Source organism: Zingiber officinale, chromosome 6B (genome assembly GCF_018446385.1).
Source record: "Zingiber officinale cultivar Zhangliang chromosome 6B, Zo_v1.1, whole genome shotgun sequence".
Classification (NCBI taxonomy): Eukaryota; Viridiplantae; Streptophyta; class Magnoliopsida; order Zingiberales; family Zingiberaceae; genus Zingiber; species Zingiber officinale.
The window spans coordinates 63,436,377-63,459,365 of NC_055996.1; the positions used below are offsets into that span (position 1 = coordinate 63,436,377).

The window sequence follows — 22,989 nt, forward strand, 5'->3', positions numbered from 1 at the left end:
TTATCTGAACCTAGAGCTAGGTTGTCTGAACCTAGAGGCGACTGTGGGAGCCCACCCATTGGACATCTAGTCCCATGAAAGCTGTAATAAAGCTAATTAACTGGATCAATACGTCTATACGGCATTTGACTAAGCTGAATAAATGCCCACTGAATCAAAAGCTGTCCTAATCTTTTTATCGAGCATTTGGTGTGCTCTAACTCTCCTCTCTAGTAAGGAGACCACCTCTAGGCACCCGACAACGTCTAACACCTCAAACTGAAGAGGGCAAACACGTCCGGCCCATCTAGAGGTGCTCGACTAATCCCTAAAGCTGCGAGGAGGGTTAAATACACCCTAGATGTCGACAAAAATCTGAGTATAACTAATCTAAAAGCATGCATTCAAACGGAAGCTACTTATACTGCAGGTGAGGGGTTTCTTACCTCATGTTAGGATTTTCTTACGATTCTAATCGCTGAATTTCCGGAGAAGACGATCCCTTCGACGATCTTCTCGCGTCTATGGTTCCTCTCGCAGAGGGGAGCGTCCTCGTGTCGAAGTCGTCGCCGGAAAGTGCTCTCGGAGCCCTTGGGACGGAACCCTCGCTTGCTCTTGTGGTTGGCGCCGAGAGGAGGAAGAAAAGGGAGAGGGTCGGCGGAAACTAGGGTGAGGAGGAGCAAGTCACGTTCAAAGAGAAAACCCAATAACTCTTCACCCATTAATTCCCTATTTATATTAAGTGGGTATTTCGGCCCAACTTAAACTTAAATATAAATGTTTCCCTTTCCTTTCAGCACGGCCCTGCTGGGTTCAACTGGTTATTAGAATTACCCGTAAACCATAGGTCTCGGGTTCAATTCCCGCTTAGGCTGTTTTCGTTTTCTATTTGTTTTTGCTACTTCCGCTACTCTAAAAATTCTGTAAAAATATCCTAAAATTCCAGAAAAATCATAGAATATTTCTAAAATAGTTTTGAGAATTCTCGGGGGTTACAGGTTTTAACCCGATGTCTAAAATGACAGACCTTTTACATCGCCTTCATAGACATCGATCGAAAATCTAATAGACATCGGTGGAAAATCGATGTCTATGAGGGTTTTTGTTGTAGTGAAGGCTCACCTGGGCAAGGCCGTGGGCACCCAGGCGGTTCAGGCACCCGGACCCGAATATTGCTCCACAAGTTTACATGGAGTACGTCGATTGGCCGAGCCACGTGGTCCAGGCGCCTGGAGGGGTTCCAAGCCCCCAGAATAGACTTATTTAAAGGCCTTCGACCCAGAGCTTCAGAACAACAACTACAACGACTTTCTCTTCTGCTCGGTGCTCCGAAAAAGCTCCTGCGACGTTGTGAAACTCCTCCGACAATCGACGATTAGGATTATATTCTTTTCTTTTTGTTGTCGGTAACACTATTTTATAATTCTTGTACTTGTAATTTATAATCATTTCGAACGATTAGTAGATTGCCCAACGAAAGCACTAGACGAATACGGACCTTAGAGTAGGAGTGATCGAAAGCTTCAAATCAAGTAAAAATTTGGTCATGTTTTAGCGTTCTTTCCCATCTTACATTATAGGTTTGTTTATAAAATTAGATAGGTTTAAGATTTTGTATAATTTTAAATAAAACAGCCATAAGCTAGTTTAAAATGAGCAAAATAAATTTTTGGAATCATTCAATTATATAACAGTTTTTAAAATTTCCAAGGGTAGAATTTATATAACTTTGTTTTGTATTTCGTATTTATTTATTTTTTATGAATTTTATATATTTTATAAATTTATAATTTATAAAGGGGACGGAGATAAATTTAGGAGGTTTCTTGTACTTCTCACTGCACAATCTCTTTTTGTCCCTTGATCTGATCTCCATTCCTCAACTTAGCAATGGAAGTCGAGCGCGTTCAACTGATAGCCTCCTTCTGCGCCTCCGACGCAGGCGCCATGCCGCCGGAGTTCATCCGATCCGACCACGAGCAGCCGTGCCTCACCACCTTCCTCGGCCCCGCGCCAGCGATCCCCGTCATCGACCTCGCTGCCTTCGACGGCCCCGAAATCACGCGGGTGATCGCGGAGGCGAGCCGGGAGTGGGGGATCTTCCAGGTGGTGGGCCACGGGGTGCCTGAGGAGGCGATGCGGGAACTGCAGCGAGCGGGGAGGGAATTCTTCGAGGAGCTACCGCAGGAGGAGAAGGAGAAGTACGCGCGGAAAGACTCCGGAGGCGGGGCGCCAGCGAACGGAGGACAGGAAGGGTACGGGACGAAGCTGCAGAGGGAGCTGGAGGGGAAGAAGGCGTGGGTCGATTTTTTCTTCCATTACATCGCGCCGCCGTCAAAAGTCAACCACCGGATCTGGCCCGTCCTCCCCGCCACCGACTACAGGTGCTTTATTTTATTTCACTACCCGTGAAAATTGTTTCACTACCTAAATCAGTTTAGCTTTACGTCTTTACCCTTTAAGTTTTAAAATTTTTAAATATCTAAATCATTTAAGTATTACTTTTCTAAAATAATCTTTACTTATCTGTCTTTGTCCAACCGTTAACTGCGTGTCAGTGAAGGTGATTATAAAATCATTTATGCCAAGAGGCTATAAAATAATAGTTGCTCGGCTGACGGCCGCGATTGCCATCCGAACAGTGGACATATACAATAATAAAAACAATAAGAATCGAATCACGCAGATCTATTTTTGAAATTATCAAATAATATAAAGTAATTTTAAAATTATATATCATTTTTTATTTTATCTCTATCAGTCCACTGATTTATTTTATGAATCAAATCGATTTTACTCTATGTTAAAATGTTAAAATTTTAAATAAATCAGTTGATTGATCAAATTTATATTTTAGAGTATGGATATAATCAGAAGAACTAGCCGAACACATAGGATTTAGTTTCATGTCAATCCGAGGTCCTTTGGTTCATCAGTCAAATTTTTTGAATACGAATTGATTTTTTTTCAAACATATTCGTGTTCAAAAAATTATTATTCTCAGTATATTGGGTCAAATTGAATAATCAGGAGAGGTAGACGAATACATAGGAAGTAGTTTCAAATCAATCCGAGGTCATTTAGTCTATCAGTCGATTTTTCCAAAATTGGTTAATGGACCAAATGACCTCAGATTGATATGAAACTAGCTCTTATGTGTTCGTCTACCTCTCCTGATTATATTCATGCTTTCAAATATCAATTTGTCTCAATATATTGAGAGCAATGATTTTTTGAATATGAATTAAATTTTTCAAATATTTTCATATTCATAAAATCATTATATTCAATATATTGAATTAAATTGACGTCAACTCGTGTTAAAAAAATTATTGTTCTTAATATATTGGGTCAAAATAATATTTGAGTGTATAGATATAATCATAAGAACTAGCTGAATACATAGGTGTTGGTTATTATCTCTAATTAGTGGGCTTAATTATAAGTTATGCATATGAGTACAAACTGAACTCATTAAAGTGATATAACTTAGGTTATTGGGTTTCAATTATTGGATGTAGACCTGACATGTGTAGAACCTATAGTCCCGCATTCATTATCATCTATGGGCTGATAATAAATGTCCACTATATATACGGTTGGTCCCCAAGGATTTAGGGTTTAATCTTGATAGAGCTTTTAGTTCCCCATTGACCTAAAGTTTTTCGGCGCCGTCACCCCTAAGCCCCTTGGAAGACTTTCTTTTTCTTCTTTCCGCTGCATCTTCTTCCATAAGGATTATTTCTGTACGACGCTAAAAACAAGGATGACTCTTCAATCAGGTTCCTTGTTGATCCTGTCTGAGAGCTTGTGGGATGAAGCACTGGGCGACGACGAGTGATGGCGAATAATAACTATGATGTCGATGAATGGGGAAAGGTCCGAGAAACCCACAACAGATCTTACCGATGCTTGAATACAGAACAATAGATCCGAGAAAATCAAAGCGGATCGATGAATAATACCTCGCAGAAAAGAAATTCCGGCGAGATGACTCCGTGGATCAGCCAAAACTCAACAATCCAGTAGATGACCTCGTCTCCCTACACACAATGAGACTAACCAACAAAGCGTTAGTGACCTAAGACCGGGGTGAAAATTCCTGGCTAGGCCCTCCGACACTCAAGTTAGCCTCCGGCGAGATCAAGAAGAAGCGGTATCGAAGAAGATGAAAAATTAGGGTTTGATTTGGATGCAATGCGTATGTTTGCGTACCTTGCCAGTGGAGAGGATTCCCCTTTTTATTCTACCTCATCTAACCTCCACAGTCATGAGGTGGACCTCGATTTGTTAAAGTTTGTTAAGAGATGACATAAGCTAGGACTGGAGTAATAGTTTAAGGAATCTTTTTCTTACCCCAGATATACCTTCTTTGTCGTTTAGCATACCTACGGAGACTTCTAGAAGCTATTCACCGCCAAATTGATTAAGCTATCATATAATTGTATATATTGTTATGGTTCACCTGTTACATATACCTGGTTAGTCACATAAGCTCATTCGGCATATATGAGGAATATCTTTTGTCCATACTAGTCTCGGTCGGTATTCTGTACTCGATCGATAATTTATACCCGACCAGGACTTTACTATTATAAATATGCTAGAAACCGTATAAGGTTGAAGACTTTAATGTTCAATCTATTTCTCATACTCAGCCGGTCTATTGAGCCCGGACGGTCACACCTTATCGACCGAGATTTACCAGTAGGGCGTATAAAGATGCCATGGCCCTTTAACCCTTCCTTCTATCGATCATATGCTACTATATGCCTCTGCGCTCGACCGATCTATTAAGCTCGGCCAGTCCTACCTTATAGACCGAGACTAATCGGTCAGGCGTATATAGGCCTTCAGGACAGCTTAATGCTAAGTGCTTCTACTTTCGATCGGTCTCTTTCACTCGACGGGTCTTTGCCTACCAACCTCGTATGCTCGGCCAGTCTATTGAGCGCGATCGATCCTACATCATTGACCAAGATCAACCAGTCGAGCTTATAGAGACACTATTACCCAATAGTCCTTCCTTCAGTCGGTCGTAGGCTAAGGGTCTTGTGAGACTGAATGCCTCTGTATTCTTCTGGTCTATGGAACCCGACCAGCCATTGCCCGCTGAACTTATAGGCTTGATCAATCTATTACGTTCGTCTGATCTCTGTTTGTTGTGCACAAGGTTAAGAACTTCTACGCTCGGCCGATTCTCTATGCTCGGTCGGTTATGTATGCCCAATCGAGTACCCATGCTCGAGCGGTCTTTGCTTACCAAACTCATATGCTCGACTGGTCCCTTGAGCGCGACCGACCCTACCTTACCGACCAAGATCAACCCGTTGGGTTTATAGAGACAGTATTACCCGATAGCCCTTCTTTCAATCAGCCGTATGTTAAGTATCATATAAGACTAAAACGTCTTTGTGTTCGGCCGGTCTGCTGAACTCGGCCAGCCTTTGCCTGCCGAACCTATATACTCGGGTGGTTTATTAAGTTTGACCGATCTCTGTCTACCATACGTGTAGCGACCCCCTTGTCGGGTCAAACCTTTTCCGGGCGACCTCTCATCTTGCCCTTTTCAGCCTTCCTTGTCCTTGTTATCCCCTTTCCTTCTCTTGCAAAGGGTCCACTTATCATAACCCATATCACTAGCCTCCTCTTCAAGTCTAGTCGAAGGAAGTGTAGCCAACTAACTAGACCTAAGTCTATTTCTGACCTCTTTCTACCTTCTATGGCAACTCTGCAATAACTCTTACAATGATCTTGTGACATCTTTTACAGTGCTCCCGTGACTCCTTTTTACAGTGATCTCTCCTACAGTGATCTCGTGACTCCTTTTGGCACATTAAATAGAGTTGTGCTCTTGCTTCCCTATCCATCCTCATTCTTCTTTGCTCCATTTTACTCCATAGATTTGTTGAGACTTATGACCTCAGATCCTTTTCCTCTGGAATCAATTGCTGCGAGATAAAGGGAAAACTTTGGCTGAGGCGACACAGGCTCTGGACCGGTATCATTCCCCTCATAACCGGAGGTGCTACCGTCGGCAGCCCCGTCCCATGTTCGGTCAGAAACTTTTTCGAGGGACAAAGCTTATCAGGATTTGGACCGTAAGACTAAAGAGTTAAATGATTTGAAGGCTCGCCATGCTTCAGAGGTAGCTGCGCTAACCTGGAAGGCTCATATAGACAGTCTGCTAATATCGTAGCAACGACAAGAGTTAGATTGGCTACAAGCTAAGGTGGATATTCTACAAGCTGAGTTGGATCAAATTAAGTCGGAGAGGATCCTTCAGTCACTTGTTTGTGAGGGGGAACCCCACTAACACCTGAATACCGGGCCAACTTCTCCCTTCCGCCCAAGCTGCCATTCTACTTCCTGCTCCCATTTAGGTGTGGGAATACGATCTGACGTCTATAAATGACAGTGAAATTTTGTTGGACATCAGATCTCTTTCCTCTTATCACAGTGCCGGGCAAAATATTCCCTTTCTCTTAATTGATCAGGAACCGTTCAGATGGATTTGATATACTTATGATGGCCCGAGAACTATGTTTGTAAAATCACTGTTGATAGTGTTAAGGTTTGATGTTTGAGAAGGATGTGCAATGTAATGTGTTTGGTCTCATCTAGAATGAGAAAATGGGTGATTCCTTGTATGCGATTAAATGAACAGGTCAGTCCTATCTACAAGCCCGGGTTGGCTTAAGAATTATTAATATATCTTAACTTTTTTCCACATTATAGTTTAGTATTAACCCCTTCTATTTATTACACCTAGGAAATCAGACACCTTTTTGACATCTTCTGCTAGCTGATTGACCCTTCAATGGTAAGAGAACATTAGTAGTGTGTGATATGACGGTGTTGATATGAGTATGATTTGGTCTATTGTGTCTATTATAAATGTTTACTTGCGGCTTCCTGACACGTGTTTGCTAATTTCTTTTTCCTGATGTAATAAGCCGCACATTCTTGTGGTAACGTCCTGTCGCGTCTTTTCTTTGCGACATCCATGGTTCCTCTTATGAGTGCTGTCACATCCAACGGTGCTTCTTATCACTTAATATTTTCAAAAAAAACCCTAAACCCTTCACCTCTTCGTCTTCTTCCTTTCGCCAAACTGTCTGGGTTTTTCGCATTCTCTACTGACCTCCTTTCCTTCCTTGTTTCTCCGTGTGGCTCCCTCTTCTTAAAGCTTCAGTAAGTTGATTTTCTTGCATTCTTGTACTGTTCTATGGCTGAAGAGTCCTTCTCGGCTTGGTATGTCCAAATCTGTTCCATTTTTCACAAATCTGATAGGTCCGCTCTTCGTTCTTTATATAATATCCCTAAGACCTATCGCATTATCATTCCTGATGCTAGTTCTCGCCCTCACCTTCCCCCTAAGAATTGTATTACCTTTTTCAAAGAACAACTAGTGGCGGGCTTGCGTTTCCCAATTCCCACTTTTTGGTAGAAATTAGCTAATATTTTAACATTCCCCTACAGCAATTTGCCCCCAATGCTTTTCGCTATCTTTGTGGTTTGTACATGCTCTTCCGCATTCACGACATCCCTCCAACCCCCCAAAATTTCTTCATGTTTTCATACCCCAAGAAATCAGATCTCAATGTCTTTCTATTTCAATCAAGACCTAAAATAACCTTTTTTTAGGAGAAGCCCTCTACCATTAAGGGATGGAAATCTCGTTTTTTTTTTTTGTGGAACTTCTAGAGCCTATCCCTTGGTGTTCTTCTTGGAAATCTTCTCTACCCACTCTTCCTGACATAAAGGAATTACATAAACACCCTTCTTTTGTTACTTACTCCAAGAAGCTATCAGGTTTTCGTTTATTCATTCATAAATGGATTCGCGATGATCTCCTCTATCTCTTTGGGTTAAGTCCTGTCAAGATAGAGCTTCATGGCTCACTTGGTAAGTCATTATTCATCTATCCCAATCCTTTTTTACTAACTAAGATATTTTTTATTTTGTGTAGTGGACGCTCTGTATGCGGCTGCGATCGACGATCAATTGTGCTTATCGGAGGAATTAGTCGCTGCTAAGGAGCGAGAGCTCCTCACTGCATCGGGTCAACCCTCTTCATCAGCTGTTCTTGCTGACATAGAGGGTGCCTCTGCCTCTCAAAATGTAGCTCTGGAAGGAGCTTCTGCCAATCCTCCTTCCGTCAATGAGCCTACCTCTTTGCCGGCTTCGGAGCAATCCCCCGAAGCAGCCCCTGCCAAGAAAAAACGTAGGCTAACCCTTGCTCCGTCCCCGAAGCAGAAGTCCATTTCTCATTCTGAGGACCTTCCCTCTTTGGATGATGCTCCTCCTTCTCCTGATCTCCCACTTTCAGCTCTTTATCCTGCTCTTGTGCCTTCTTCTTCTGTCATCCCAACTATTCCCAGTAGTAGGTCCTCACCTCCTTTTTTTTATGAATTTTCCCGAACAAATGATCTTACCCCCTCACAATTCACACTATATTATTTACTGCCCTCCTTCGATCCAGACTTCTTTGTCCTCCACGTCTTCTTTTATTGCCACTTTGCCCATACTCTTAGGTGGATCTTTTACCATAGCTGGAGAGGAGGTACGTCGATTGTTTGAAGGGAACGACTATTCTGAGATGACTGATAAATTCTCTTTGGAAGAATAAAGGTACTTTTATTTTCCTTTGCAATCCTATCTTCTTATGTGTCTTTCTAATATCTCTTATTTTACAACGCTGGATATATAATATGAGCATAGCTCATTTGCTGCATGCCCTAATTCAAGAAAATGCAGCGCTGAAGAAATGGGTCTCTGAGCTATCTCCTGATCAGGTGGACAAAAAACTAAGGGTTTGTCTGCTCAATTGGAAGAAACTATCCAGTTGCTCAAGACAGAGACTGAGCAATCACAACAATATAAAACGGGCATAGAAGGTCTCCAGTCCCAACTGTAATCAGCCAATGCTCATGGTACTGAATTATCCACCAAGTAAGAAGAACAAACCTCTGAAGTTGCTCGCCTATCTTCCCAATTACAGTCACTAAAAGATACACATGCTACGGAATTAGTCAATCAATTATCTTCTTTGAACCTCAAAGAGACTACTCTTAAAGTTGTTCAGGAGGAATTAGCGAACTACAAGACCAATGAAGACACCCGCTTTAAAGAGCGCAGAAAGACCTACCTCAAATCCTCTGATTTCGTCGTTCTGGTCTCCAACTTCTTCATAAACTCCATCAAATTCATGACAAAGGAAGGAGTGGAGCAGCTAAAAGAATTGAAGTTATTGGTGGTGGATCCTCCCTCTAACTTTCCTGACACAAGGAGGATAGTGAAGAATCGTCCTCCCGACTTCTTTCCACAACTGCTGTAGCTACTGTTATGTTGTAGTCCTAATGTTTGAAAAACTTTCTCTCGACTGATGAATTTTTGCTGATGGTTATTTTGAACTTGGCATGACTTAATTGATCATAATTTCTGAATACCTTTTCATCTTCTTTATGTATGCCTCTACGGGGACCGATCGAATGGTTGTGTGCTCGTACATATATAAATTAACATCCCGGTCAACCTATCTTGATTGCTTAACCTCATCATGTATGACCATATGACTTAGCCCATATGCATGTGTATGCATTTTTCTCCTTTCTAGACATTTTGTGAGGAATAAAGTATATTCCTTATATGCTTATCTAACCTTGAATAATCTCATGCGTTTGTCCATATTTTTCCTCTTAACAATAGTTATTTTGTCTATGTACGAAGGACGAGCGGAGTTGCCTGAGTCGGTTACTTCTCGCCCGCCGTACAATGACAGAGCGAGCTTGTTGGCTCGGACGACCCAATTGGGTGAGTCAGACGCCTACCTTTTCTATTAGGCCTAGGATGACCAGACGAAAATATTCAACCGATCTACCTTTTATGTCATACATCTTATGACTATGATCTTGCCGGGATTTCAAAAGATTAATCATAACTTGCCTCAGGATCCCACAACTTTTTCAATTTGAACTTTGTACTTGGGCAATGTATTTATCACGGTTATCCAGGTAAGTATATCCTTTCTTACATACCCTATATTCTACTTAGTCGCTTAATGATTTGCTGCCAGTTCACCCTTTTCCCATTCTACTGTTTACCCTTTTCGGTAATAGCATCGAGGGTTTTAGAGACAAACCAAAAGGGTTCATCCCGTCGTCTTCTTCCTTCGTTGCATTCGTTCCTTCTTTGTTCCATTAAGACTCTCCTTCCTCCCCTGATCCTTTGCTCACTATGGCCTCTTCTTCTTCTTCCCCCTCTGAGTGGTTCGTTAATTGCTCTTCCAGTGCCAGTGAGTCGGAAGTTTATGCAATGGGTTTAAATTTTGGGTTCCCTTCCTATTTAATCCTTCCTACTCCGGAGGACCACCCTCATCTCCCTCCTCCAGGGAGCATTACTGTCTTTTGGGAACAAGTGATTTCCGATTTTCAGCTTCCTCTCCATCCTTTCTTTGTCACTGTAAGTCAATATTTCAGCGTGTCCTTGAATCAGCTTATCCCTCAATCTTTTTCTATATTGTCTGGTTTTATCGATGTTTCTCAATTACTTGACTTTCCCTCTTCTTCTCGCTTGTTCCACCAATTTTTTATTTTTCGTCAAGTAGAAGATAGCCTTTTTAAGTTTCAGAGTCGTTCCAAGACTATCTTATTCAACAAAATCCCAGCACAAGCAGAATGGAGACAAAAGTTCTTCTTTTTGCGTCTGCCTTCTCCTCCTCCATACCCTATCACTTGGCAATGAACTCTTCCAGTTCTTCCAAATCCCCAAGATGATACTACCGACTTGACCTTTCATGCGTCCATGTCGAAATTGAAAGGGGCTAAATTTTACTTGCCTGCATTAATTGTTGAAGGCTTACTTTTTATCTTCGAGATAAGCCCTACAGACGCCGAATTGGAGGCTCCTTTTGGTGAATGACCTACTCCCTGCTATATTATTTGCTATCCTTAACTTGTTTTGACTAGAATCTTATGGTTTTTATCCTTTTCAGTTGGCGCTATTTTCCCAGCACTAATGTATAAGAACACAGGATTAACAAAACCAATTTTGACTAGGCTAGGGGAAAAGTTATTAGAGAATCGTCGTCTCAACCCGACCCCTTCGTCTCTCGGCTTGCTTCCCTCTCAAGAGGTACCTGATGAGGCGCCTGAATCTTCCGAGGAAGAGAGCCCCTTCACTGCTCGTCGAGAGAGTACATTTGTTCCAAAGAATAGCGTGACCCTGATCGTTATCTATGAATTGGAGAAAATTCCCATCGCTACCGCTAAGATGTCTCGTGAGAGGGGTAAGGAATTTATGTCTTATACTCGCATCCGTCCCAACATTGCTCTTAACATGATGCAACCAGGTTTATTGATTTTGCCCATTTTTCCAGTTGTTCCTGCTTCTGGGGTAACTTCGGGTGCGCCGCTATCTCCTTTGCCTTCCCAGATTTCCTCTCCTTCTCCTCCTGTAGTGAGAGCTAGAAGGACCCCTTGTAAAAGGTCCTCCAGTTCTGTCTCCCAAGATGTTGTTGTTATTAGACCAACTGTTGATTCAACGTCTTCTGTTTTACCTCCCACCATTCCCACTATTGCACCAAGACCTCCTCTTACTTCTAACATTGGTCCTTCTCCCTCTCGTCCCAGTATATTACCTTCTCCTCCCCTTCCAAGGCCACTGCCTTCTTCTTCCACAGGACCTTTAGCTCCGGTCCCTCCTTGAGTGCTTTTCAAATTGGCCCAAGGTCTTCCTTCATTGCTGAGGAACAATGTTATTCCTTCTTCTATTGGCATCCTTCAGCTAAAGGACTCCATGGCCGATTCTTAGGTACAAGGCCAGAATTCTCTAAGAGGCAAAAACATTTTTGATCAGGCTGATGCCTACAATCAACAAGCCTCCGCTGTAAGTATTTTAGATATGTTTTTCTAGTTTATGTTTGCATATACTAATTATGTTATTATATTCCTCTAGTTTTTGTCTTCAAGCTTCTACATGGGCAACTTGGCTACTGATCTAGAGAGGGAGAATAGAGAGTTGAAGAATCAATTAAGAGCCCTAAAGGCTGCCTCCCCTGCTCCGGGCAATGAGGTCACCCAACTCCAAGAGAAGGTAAGTTCTCAAGCCAATCTGATGACCTTTTGGAGAAGGATTTGCAACATCATCGCCAAATATTAGGGGTTAAAAAAGAAGAGAAAAAGACTCTAGAATTGCAAATACAGAGCCTATCCTCTCAGTTGAGTGTTGAAGTAGCCCAGAAGAATAAGGCTATTTTAGATGCTATTCTTAGATCTTCTATCCTATAACAATTTCAAACTTACGTCGCTAGATCTCCAGATTCAGCTCAAGAGTTGGCCTCCTAGAATTTTGAGTTATTATAGTTACAAGAGAGATTGAAAGCTCAAGATTTTGAAATAGACTTCCTCACTAAGGAGTCAGAGCGTCTCAAAACTGAAAAGGTCAATTTCCAAGAGAAAGCGGAACGTCTTGAGTTAGAATTACAGACATATAAGGCGGGTGAAAAGGAAAGATGGGAAAATCGTCGTCAAGAGTACCTGGCCTCTCCTGAATTTACAAATGAGTTCGCCAATCGCATGGTGGGGACCTTAACTCACTCAATTGATGGGGTTTTGACACAATTGCGAGAAGGAGGGTTCTTACCTCAAGAACCTCCTCCCCGATTCATAGACCATCAGTGACTTAACAAGGAGCTACCTAAGGACCTTGTCAGTAGTTTTAAGTAGAACTTTGGTGGACAGGTAAAACTATTTGTGTTGAATTCCTTTGAGACCATATTTGTAAAGCTTACTTACTACTCCAAGCATCCTTGTAAATGAATTTTCAGAATGAATATATGTTAATTAAATCATGAAAAGGAGAATTCGTGAAGTAGTTGGATGCATGTAGCATGTTTCTAAATTATGAATGACTAATTGAGAGTTATGGCATACCAGCTTGTCTTCGAAACTACCCTCGTTTTACTCTAGAACTTGGGGCTATTTTAATTGTAAATGTACTCTCGAGCGAATGTAAGAGAAAGGCATCGCCTTGACATTTTTCAATCAGGAATATACTCCCGAATGAATTTGCATTAATATACGAAGGCTAGAAAATTGATATATTTCGATCAGGCATATACTTTCGAGTGAATATAAGATAATACTTGGAATTTAACGTATTAATATATTCTGGTCGAGACTATACTCCTGATCCAATCTGAATTAATATGAAAAGACCAAAATATTATCATATTTCAGTCGGACACATATTCTCGAGTGAATTTAAATTGATATGGGCAGACTATAATATTGATATATCTCGGTCGAGTATGTAATCCCGAGTGGATATAAATTGACATGAGAAGGTCGGAGTATTATCGTATTTCAATCGGGAATGTACTTCCGAGTGAATCTGAATCGGTGTGGAAAAGGCTAGGATATCACCCCATTTCGATCGGGAATATCCTCACGAATGAGTTTACATTAATATGAGAAGGCAATAACATTATCATATTCAGGTCGAGCATATACTTCCCGAACGAATATAAGATAATGCTTGAAATCCGATAGATTGATATATTCTGGTTGGGTATGTTCTCCCGAGCGAATTTAGCATGATGTGAGGAAGCGCAAGTATTGATACATCTCAATCGGGCACTTACTCCTGAGCGAATTTGCATTGATGTAAGAAGGCCAGAGTATTGGTATATCTCGGTCGAGTATGTGATCCCGAGCAAATTTGCATTGATGTAAAAAGGCCAAAGTATTGGTATATCTCAGTCGGGCATGTGATCCCGAGCAAATTTGCATTGATGTAAGAAGGCTCGCAAATTATCATATTTCGGTCGGGCATGTAATCCCGAGTGAATTTACATTAATATAAGAAGGTCCGTAAATTATCATATTTCGGTCAGGCATGTAATCCCGAGTGAATTTGCATTGATATAAGAAGGCCAGCTCTAGGCTTAGGGTTTTCGCCCATCCTCCAAGAAACGTTGCTAGATTTTCCTTAAAATTTCCTGATTAATTAGCGCCGAGTGGAGGAAGCCTGCTCGAACTTTGAGGGTTGAAAGTCCCCAGTTCTCCTTAAGGAAGTTAGGTCGATCATTCCTTAATGTCCCCGATCGACTGTCGGCGAGCAGAGGAAGCATGCTCGAATAGCAATGAGCAGAGGAAGCACGCTCGAATAAACTTGAGCGGAGGAAACACGCTCAACGGTCAGAGGTTTAGAGTCTCCAGTTCCCCTCAAGGAAGCCAGCCCGATCACTCCTTAAGGTCCCCGATCAACTATCGGCGAGTGGAGGAAGCACGCTCGAATAACAGTGAGCGGAGGAGACACGCTCGACTAGACTTGAGAGGAGGAAACACGCTCAACGGTCAGAGGTTTAGAGTCCCCGGTTCCCCTCAAGGAAACCAGCCCGGTCACTCCTAAAGGTCCCCGATCGACTATTGACGAGTGGAGGAAGCACGCTCGAACAACAGTGAGCGGAGGAGGCGCGCTCGACTAAACTTGAGTGGAGAGAACACACTCAACGGTCAGAGGTTTAGAGTCTCCGGTTTCCCTTAAGGAAGCCAGCCTAGTCACTCCTTAAGGTCTCCGATCGACTATTGCCGAGCGGAGGAAACACGCTCATATAGCAATAAGCGGAGGAAGCACGCTTGAAAGAAGAATTGTTTGGTTCACTTTATCAAAGTAATGTAAAGAGTACATGCCTGCATCTTTTCATTATATCCAAAAATTAAATGGAATATATGGACAAATTATATGCGTACTTGTTAGGCTCTGTATGGTTGTAAGTGGTTCGCACTCCAAGGTCTCTCAAGATTTCTCCCTTCTGAGTCTTGGAGATAATAAGAGCCAGAAGCAAGTCTCTGTATAACTTTGTATGGTCCTCCCCATTGGGGTGCTAATTTAGTAACATCTCTCACATGTTTAACACACTTTCACATTAAATCCCCTACTTGAAAGAATCGGGGGATAACTCTTTTGTTATAGTTCTGTCTCATTCGTTGTCGATAAGATGTAAGATGAGTTGCTGCCTTGTCCCGAGCTTTTTCAATAAGATCGAGTTCCATTAGATTTCGACCATCATTATCTTCATCATAAAGCCGTCTCCGATCAAATTCTACCCCAACCTCAATGGGGACTACTGCTTCTCCCCCGTATACTAGTTGAAATGGAGTTATCCCTGTAGCTTCTCGAGGGGTGGTACTGTAAGCCCATAGCACACTGGGTAACTCATCTACCCAACTACCACCAACATGATATATCTTAGTCTTAAGTCCTCTGATGATTTCTCTATTGGTCACTTCTGCTTGTCCGTTACTCTGTGGATATACTACAGAGGTGAATGCCTATGTAATGTCATATCCAGCACACCATTCTCTAATTCTCTATCCCTGAAATTGTCTTCCATTATCAGAGACTAACTTATGGGGAATACTGAATCTGCAAATAATGTGTTGCCACAAGAATTTGATGACTGCATTCTCAGTAATTCTTGCTAACGGTTCAGCTTCCACCCACTTAGAGATGTAATCTACAGCTACCAATAGGAACCTTCTTTGAGCCATGGCTAGGGGGAATGTGCCTACTATATCTGATCCTGTCCGAACCAGGAGTCAACGGACACTGGGCACGTGGCGCTCCCTGCTGAATCCTCGAGCGCTCCGGCGAACCTGCAGCAAAACCAAGCCGGGAGGGGTGTCCCGGCGACGGTCCTCCGACGCTCAAGTCAGGCGAGGAATCAAGAATAGGTGGCCTCAAGATGAAGACTTTTTTCTTTTTTTTATTTCATACCTCCGGTGAAGAAATGGAGGCCTTATATAGACCTCTCGAAGAAGCCTGGGCGCGCCAGTCAAAGCAACCACCTGCCTTTGACCATGCCCAGGTATGGGTATGTCAGAAGGGTCATGCCCAGATATGGATCTGTCAGGAAGACGTCCTTGAGGCCATACTGCTACTGTATCAACCTTCCCATGATGTGACGGCAAGATCCTCCATCGTGTGATATTGTGTACGGCCTAATCATCAGACATACTTCTGCTGACATCCCATAACCCGAGCCGAGCGCATAGGCCGCTCGGCCACCTTTGTACCCTCGCCCCTATCCTGGCCGAACAGACCACCCGATCGGCCCTTCGGTCCCAGCCGAGCGGACTTCCGCTCGGCCCTTCGATCTTCCTGCCTTGGCGTCGGAAACCCAAGCCCATGGATGGGTTATCTCTAGCTCCGCTCGGACCATTACCCGCTTGGCCAGCCCTCCATCCGTCCTTAGGTTGGGACCCTTCAGAAGGTGGGCCCCCAATTCTTACCGTCGGATCACTTGCCTTCCCTTCAAGTCTAGTCGAAGGAGGAAGTGAGTCCGACTGACTGGACCATATGTGTCCGAGCGGGCGGTCGCCGTCTTTCTGTAGCTTATAATATCCATGGGGTCGTTCGGCCCTTCTGCTAAATTCAGCCGCTCGGCTCTTCGTTTTGGTTGTTTTGTCACTCAACATGGGTGTTTGCTTGTCTAAATCTTCTCGGAAATCGTGCAATCTTTTCCATTAAGGCGAAGCGTGCGCGGTATGGGCGCATTAATTGCGCTCGATGATAGGGTGCCACGTGTCGACCATTGTGTGGCGGCGGCGTCACTTACGATGGGACGCCCTCGTTTGAAATGGACGGCCCGATGGCGTCCTCGTTTCTCGTGACCTAGATCGGACGGCGGAGGCTGACCGGCCTCGGCCGTATAAAGCCTCCGTCCCCTTTTTTGGCCGGTCACTTGCTCGCGCTTTGCCTTCTGCTTCTTCCTCTGCTGCGACCTCCGACGATCTAGTGTCTGTTTTTAGGCGGCGATCATCTCCTCGGTGACTCTTTCCACCCGTTTCCTTCCCAGTGAGTCTTCTTCCTTCACTTACTAGGTCTTCTCTGCTCATTTCGCCCCCTTTCGTTTCCCTTCGATTTCTTGCTATTCTTTCGCCTCTCCGAGATGGCAAGCTCCTCCGAACCCGCTGTTGGCGTTCAGGGCCCTTGGTACCTGACCATGGAGAGCCGATTTTATGAGGAGGGTGCTCGGCGCCTGGTTAAGACGTATGGGATTCCCGATAACCATGAAATAGTTATAGCCGACCCGACTGACCGGCCACATGACCCGCCGATCGACACCACTTGTTTCTTTCTAGACCAATTCCAGGGCGGCCTTAGATTTCCTACCCATCCCTTTATTTTAGAGGTTTGTAATTATTTTCGCATCCCGCTCGGCCAACTTGTGCCGAATTCCTTTAGGCAGCTGAGCGGGGTGGTCGTCCTCTTCAAGCTGCACAGTATCCCCCTTGACCCCAAAATATTCCACTTCTTCTTCTACCCCAAACAATCCGAGCCGGGCACTTTTATTTTCCAAAGTAGAATAGGCTTTAAATTTTTTGATAATATGCCGACCTCCAACAAACACTGGAAGGAGTTTTTCTTCTATATCCGACTTCCCGAGCGGCCAGCATTCCGAACCAAATGGCAGACCGCTGTGCCGACTCAGCCGGAGCTCGGCAAGTTCAGAAGCAATCCAGCCTATCTTCATGCGGCGAACTGGTTGTCCGGTCAGCGATACAAGATCGACCAGTTGCTGCTCAAGGGGGTGTTGTATATTTTCGGATTGTCTCCCGTTCGGGCAAATCTCCCCTTCCGCATGAGTAAGGATTCTTTACTCTCTTAGTCTTTTTTGCCTAATTGATTTTAATTTCGTTTACTGCAGCTGAAGTCATGTGGCGCTCCAAGGCTACTGATCATCTGAAGTTGAAGGCCGTGGAGATTGAGGCCACCACAAAAAAGGAACTCGCCGAGCGGGGTCTTATCCCTAGCCGCCCGGCGGATGTAGGAGAGGGGGGGACACAGTCCGCCCTGGAAACAGAAGCTGCCCCATCCGCTTCAACGGAGGTTGAGGCGGATCCTGTTTCCTCGGCCCCCGCCGAGCTGGGCGTCCCCCAGGTCGGCGTAACTTCGCCCGATCGCACGCCATCACAGATCGGGACTCCTGTGACATCGCCTCCTGCGCAGCCCACCGGCTCTCCTCCCCGGACTCGTCGCCGCCACGTCGGTTGGGCGAAACTTCCACCATAGGGGAGTCCTCGCATCAGGCGGCCGCGACTGAAGAAGCGCCGGCCATCCGACCCTCAAGACCACCCTCCGATTCCCATCGGAGGAATATTTACTGTCCGCCGATCGGCCATCGAGCCCCATTCACGAAATAACCTTGACGGGTCCGCTCGCCAAGCTTTTTGAGGACGCGCAGATTCAAGTGGCCCTCATGACTCCCAAGCAGCTCGGCGATAACAACATGCAGCAGGCCACTCAGGTACGTTCATTTTTCTTCCTGTACCATGCTACCGTTTGACTTATGATGTTATTATTCCCCTCACAGCGTTGGGCTGAGCAAATCGCCACTAGCCATCGGCTAGCCGAGCTGGAGGAGCTCCTTGAAAAACTTCAAGTGTTGGGGGGTCCGTCGGCTGAGCGAGAAAAACAAGCCTTTGAGGCCGAACAAAAGAAGGCTGCCGACCTGGCTATGGAGGTGGCTTAGCTAGAGGGCCAAGTCAAGAAGCGCGAAGCGGATGCCAAACGCGCTACTGCCCGGAAGAAGCGAGCAGTAGCCGATCTGGACAAGATGAAAGTAGATGTCCGTGCGCTAGATCAGCGATCCAAGGATCTGGAGGCCCAGCTGAACGCCGATCGAGAGGACCGTTCGGCAGAACGCACAAAGGTTGCGATGGACTTGAAGGCCCTCCAAGATTCCTTAATCGCCTCCCGGGCAGTGCTCAAAAAATATAAAGAGGGAGAGCCGAGTCGCTTAGCAGCAGCGCGCCAGGAATACCTCCATTCGGAGAGGTTCGGCGTAAAACTCGGTGGCAGTGTCTCCTCTACTTTCGCCGAAGCGGTCAAGGTCGCCATGGCGTACTTGAAGAGGGGTGGCCACCTTGCTGAGGGAATGCATATTCCCGCCTCCGACCTGGTGGCCATGATCGATGATATCCCGGACGCCTTCTTTAATTTTGAAGACCCTGAGTGAGGCGAGTTAAGTGTTTTCTGTATTTCATCCGCTCGGCGGATGCAAAATTTTTGTACGTGTCGTTCGGCCTAATTTTTCCTTTAATGAAATGATGCCCATCTGCTTTTGTCTTCTTACTCATTATCCATAATATTCTTCTGTTTGCTTAACGTGTATGCTTAGAGTCAGTCATGCTCTTAAGCGTTCACCGTCACGCGTCCGATCGGCTTGGCCCATTGCATAAAGTCCGAGCGGGGAGGCCTACTCGCTCTGCACGTATCTTGCATGCGTGAAGTTAACAAACGCCGAGTATCGAAGGACCAACCCCCAATCGGGCCTGAATGTTTTAATATTTGTAGTTTCCGCGGTTTCTTACTCTGATATTCGTTCGTCCGCTCGGGGTATTTATAGTCGCCGGACCGACTTGATTTTTAACAACGGTGCTCGTCGGCGCGGGTGTTTATAGCCGATCGGCGCGGCTCTCGATCTTTAACGACGGTGCTCGTCGGCGCGGATGTTTATAGCCGATCGGCGCGGCTCTCGATCTTTAACGACGGTGCTCGTCGGTTTTCCGCTCGGTTTTTATAGCCGGTCGGCGCGGCTCTCGATCTTTAACGACGGTGCTCGTCGGCGCGGATGTTTATAGCCGATCGGCGCGGCTCTCGATCTTTAACGACGGTGCTCGTCGGCGCGGATGTTTATAGCCGATCGGGGCGGCTCTCGATCTTTAACGACGGTACTCGTCGGTTTTCCGCTCGGTTTTTATAGCCGGTCGGCGCGGCTCTAGATCTTTAACGACGGTGCTCGTCGGCGCGGATGTTTATAGCCGATCGGCGCGGCTCTCGATCTTTAACGACGGTGCTCGTCAGCGCAGATGTTTATAGCCGATCGGCGCAGCTCTCGATCTTTAACGACGGTGCTCGGTTTTTATAGCCGGTCGGCGCGGCTCTACGGTTTAACGTCTGGGCTAGACGCCCTCCAAGGCTAACTCCTTACCAGGTCAAGCGACCTTGGCCTTCATAACTTTTCCCGTGCTCGAACAAATTTTACGCCCATCCGACCGGCACGGGTCATTTGCTTAAGAATCTATATGCATACGCCGTTCAGCGGAGAATGCTCCATGTGTTTTCATCTTTTTGCTACCTAGCTGGGAGAACGTACTCCTGGCCGAACGACTCGGGGTCTGCTTCGTTGAGCATTTTGGCTTGGATAATATACCTCCGTCCGAATGGTACGGGGCCTTCAATTTTCGAGCGCTTGGCTTGACCCATTTACCTCCGGCCGAGCGGCTCGGGGCCTTCGTTATTTTGTTGGCGGTGCCTTATTTGTTCTTTTGATTTTTCGTTTCTGCATTTCAAGTATTCAGTCGAAAAAAGTACACAAGATGATTTACATAGGCACACCTTTCACCCTGCCCGGTAAGGCTGGAGGTGGTTCGCGCTCCACGGCCTATCTAGCTGGCGACCTTCCTCATCTTCCAAATAATACGCACCCGAGCGGAGCTTCTCGATGATTTTGAAGGGACCTGCCCACGGAGCTTCAAGCTTGCCGACGTCGCCGACCGGCTTGACTTTCTTCCGGACAAGGTCGCCGACCTGGAATGATCGGGGAATGACGCGCCGGTTATAGTTTTGCTTCATTCGTTGACGGTACGCCATCATCCGAACGGATGCCTTTGCCCTCTCCTCTTCTACCAAATCCAGCTCCATGTTTCTCCTTTCGGCGTTGTCATCATCGTAGCTCTGGATCCGGGCTGACTCAACGCCGACTTCGACCGGAATGAGCCTCACCGCCATATACCAAATGGAGCAGTGTGACTCCCCCTTCTTCGTCGCTTCGATGGCCCACAAGACGCCCACTTCGTCCGCCAACTTCCTCCCAATGATCGAGCCGAGTGCCCGAATACGGAGAATTTCCTATTGGCCACTTCACCGACCGTTGCTCGAGGATAGGCCACGGTGAAATGTTGCTCAACGCCGTAGCTCTTGCACCAATCTTCTAACATCTTCCCTGTGAACACCCGTTGTCTGACACTAGTCGGCGAGGGATGCCGAACCGACAAATGATGTGTTGCCGATGAATTTTTAACCATTTGTTCAGTGATCTGCGCGGCCTCCACCCACTTGGAGAAGTAGTCTACCGCCACTAGTAAAATTTCCTCTGCCCGACCGCCATCGGAAATGGACCGACAATATCCATTCCCATTGGTCGAACGGGCATGAAACGCTTGACGCCTTCATTTCTTCATTGGTGGGAGAAGTTGTGATATTCGGCATGAAAGCGGTGTAGATACTTAAGCGGCCTCGCTTTGTAAAGTTGGCCAAAGTATCCGCCAAGATGATCTTCGCCAATGAGCGCCCGGATGACCCCGATGATCCTTGATGTACTTCCGGAGGATGTGCTGAGTCCTCGAGCTTACACATTTCAAAGAAGCGCGAGAAAGCTTTCTTGAAGCTGATCTCCGATGAGTGTAAACCGACCGGCTCTTCTTCTAAGGAGCCGGGCTGCATATTCATCGGAGGGTGTGGTGCCCGAACGGATAAATTCTATAATAGGTGTCCTCCAGTCGCTGGGAAACGTGAGGCCTTGCATCTGATCAACATGCGCCACCAGCAGTACTTTTTCAATTGGTTGCTGAATGACAACTGGTGTTATTGAACTCGCGAGTTTGGCTAACTCGTCTGCTGCCTGGTTCTCCGTTCGGGGGATCTTCTGTATAAGAACCTCTCGGAAAGTGGCTTTGAGTTTTTCAAAGGCCTCAACGTAGAGTTTAAGCCGAACACTGTTAATTTCAAAGGTGCCAGAAAGTTGTTGAGCGGCCAACTGCGAATCCGAATAGAGAGTCACCCGACCGGCACCCACATGCCGGGCTGCCTGCAATCCGGCTATGAGGGCCTCATACTCTGCTTCGTTGTTGGTTGCTTTGTAATCCAGTTGGACGGATATGTGCATCTTCTCCTCTTGAGGTGAGAGCAGCACTATTCCAATCCCACTTCCGAGCCGAGTGGAGGACCCATCTACATATATTCTCCACATTGCTTCCTGCTCTGGCCTTTGCACTTCAGTCACAAAATCAGCCAAGGATTGCGCTTTGATCGCCGAGCGGGGTTGATATTGGATGTCAAATTCACTTAATTCTGTCGTCCACTTGATGAGCCTTCCGTACGCTTCTGGATTCAACAGTACTCTTCCGAGTGGACTGTTTGTCCGGACAATGATGGTGTGCGCCAAGAAATACGGTCGAAGGCGCCGAGCAGCTAGAACCAAAGCAAAGGCCAACTTCTCGAGCCCGGTGTAACGAGATTCAGCATCTTTTAAAATGTGGCTTAGAAAATACACCGGCTGCTCTTCACCGCTTGCCCTCACAAGTGCTGAGCCTACAGCATGCTCAGTCGATGACAAATAAATATAAAGTGACTCACCCCCGATCGGCTTGGCTAACACTGGCAGAGAATTAAGATATGTCTTCAATTCTTCGAACGCTTGGTCACATTCTTCATCCCACTGGAACTTAGTAGCCTTGCGCAGGATCTTGAAGAATGGAAGGCTCCGGTCGACGGTTTTGGAGATGAATCTGGACAAAGCAGTTATCCGACCGGTCAACCTCTGCACTTCTCTTGTATTTCTTGGGGGTGGCATGTCCTGCAGAGCTTTCACTTTGCTGGGATTTGCTTCGATTCCCTGCTCGGTCACTATGTACCCCAAGAAACGCCCTCCTTTTGCTCCGAACAGGCACTTCTGGGGATTTAGCTTGACTCCATATTTGCGCAGCGTTCGGAAGGTTTCTTCCATATCCTTGACAAGATCGGTCGCTCGGACGGATTTGATAAGAATGTCGTCCACATAGACTTCCAGATTACGCCCGATCTGCTCCTTGAACACCTTGTTCATCAAGCGTTGATAGGTGGCCCCGGCATTCTTCAATCCGAACGGCATCACATTATAGCAATATGTGCCCTTAGTAGTTTTCTATCTTGATCTTCACATGATGATATCCTTGATAG

General features: G+C 45.5%; 1 protein-coding gene across 1 annotated transcript in view; it reads left to right on the top strand.

The window, feature by feature from the left end:
- Positions 1-1,786: 1,786 nt before the first annotated feature.
- The window catches only part of LOC121992545 (flavonol synthase/flavanone 3-hydroxylase-like), a 32,366-nt gene continuing 11,163 nt past the window's right edge, over positions 1,787-22,989 (top strand). Inside the window, exon 1 of the mRNA XM_042547005.1 lies at positions 1,787-2,363. Coding sequence (XP_042402939.1) covers positions 1,870-2,363 — 494 coding nt within the window. The 5' untranslated portion in view covers positions 1,787-1,869. The remainder of the gene's footprint in view (positions 2,364-22,989) is intronic.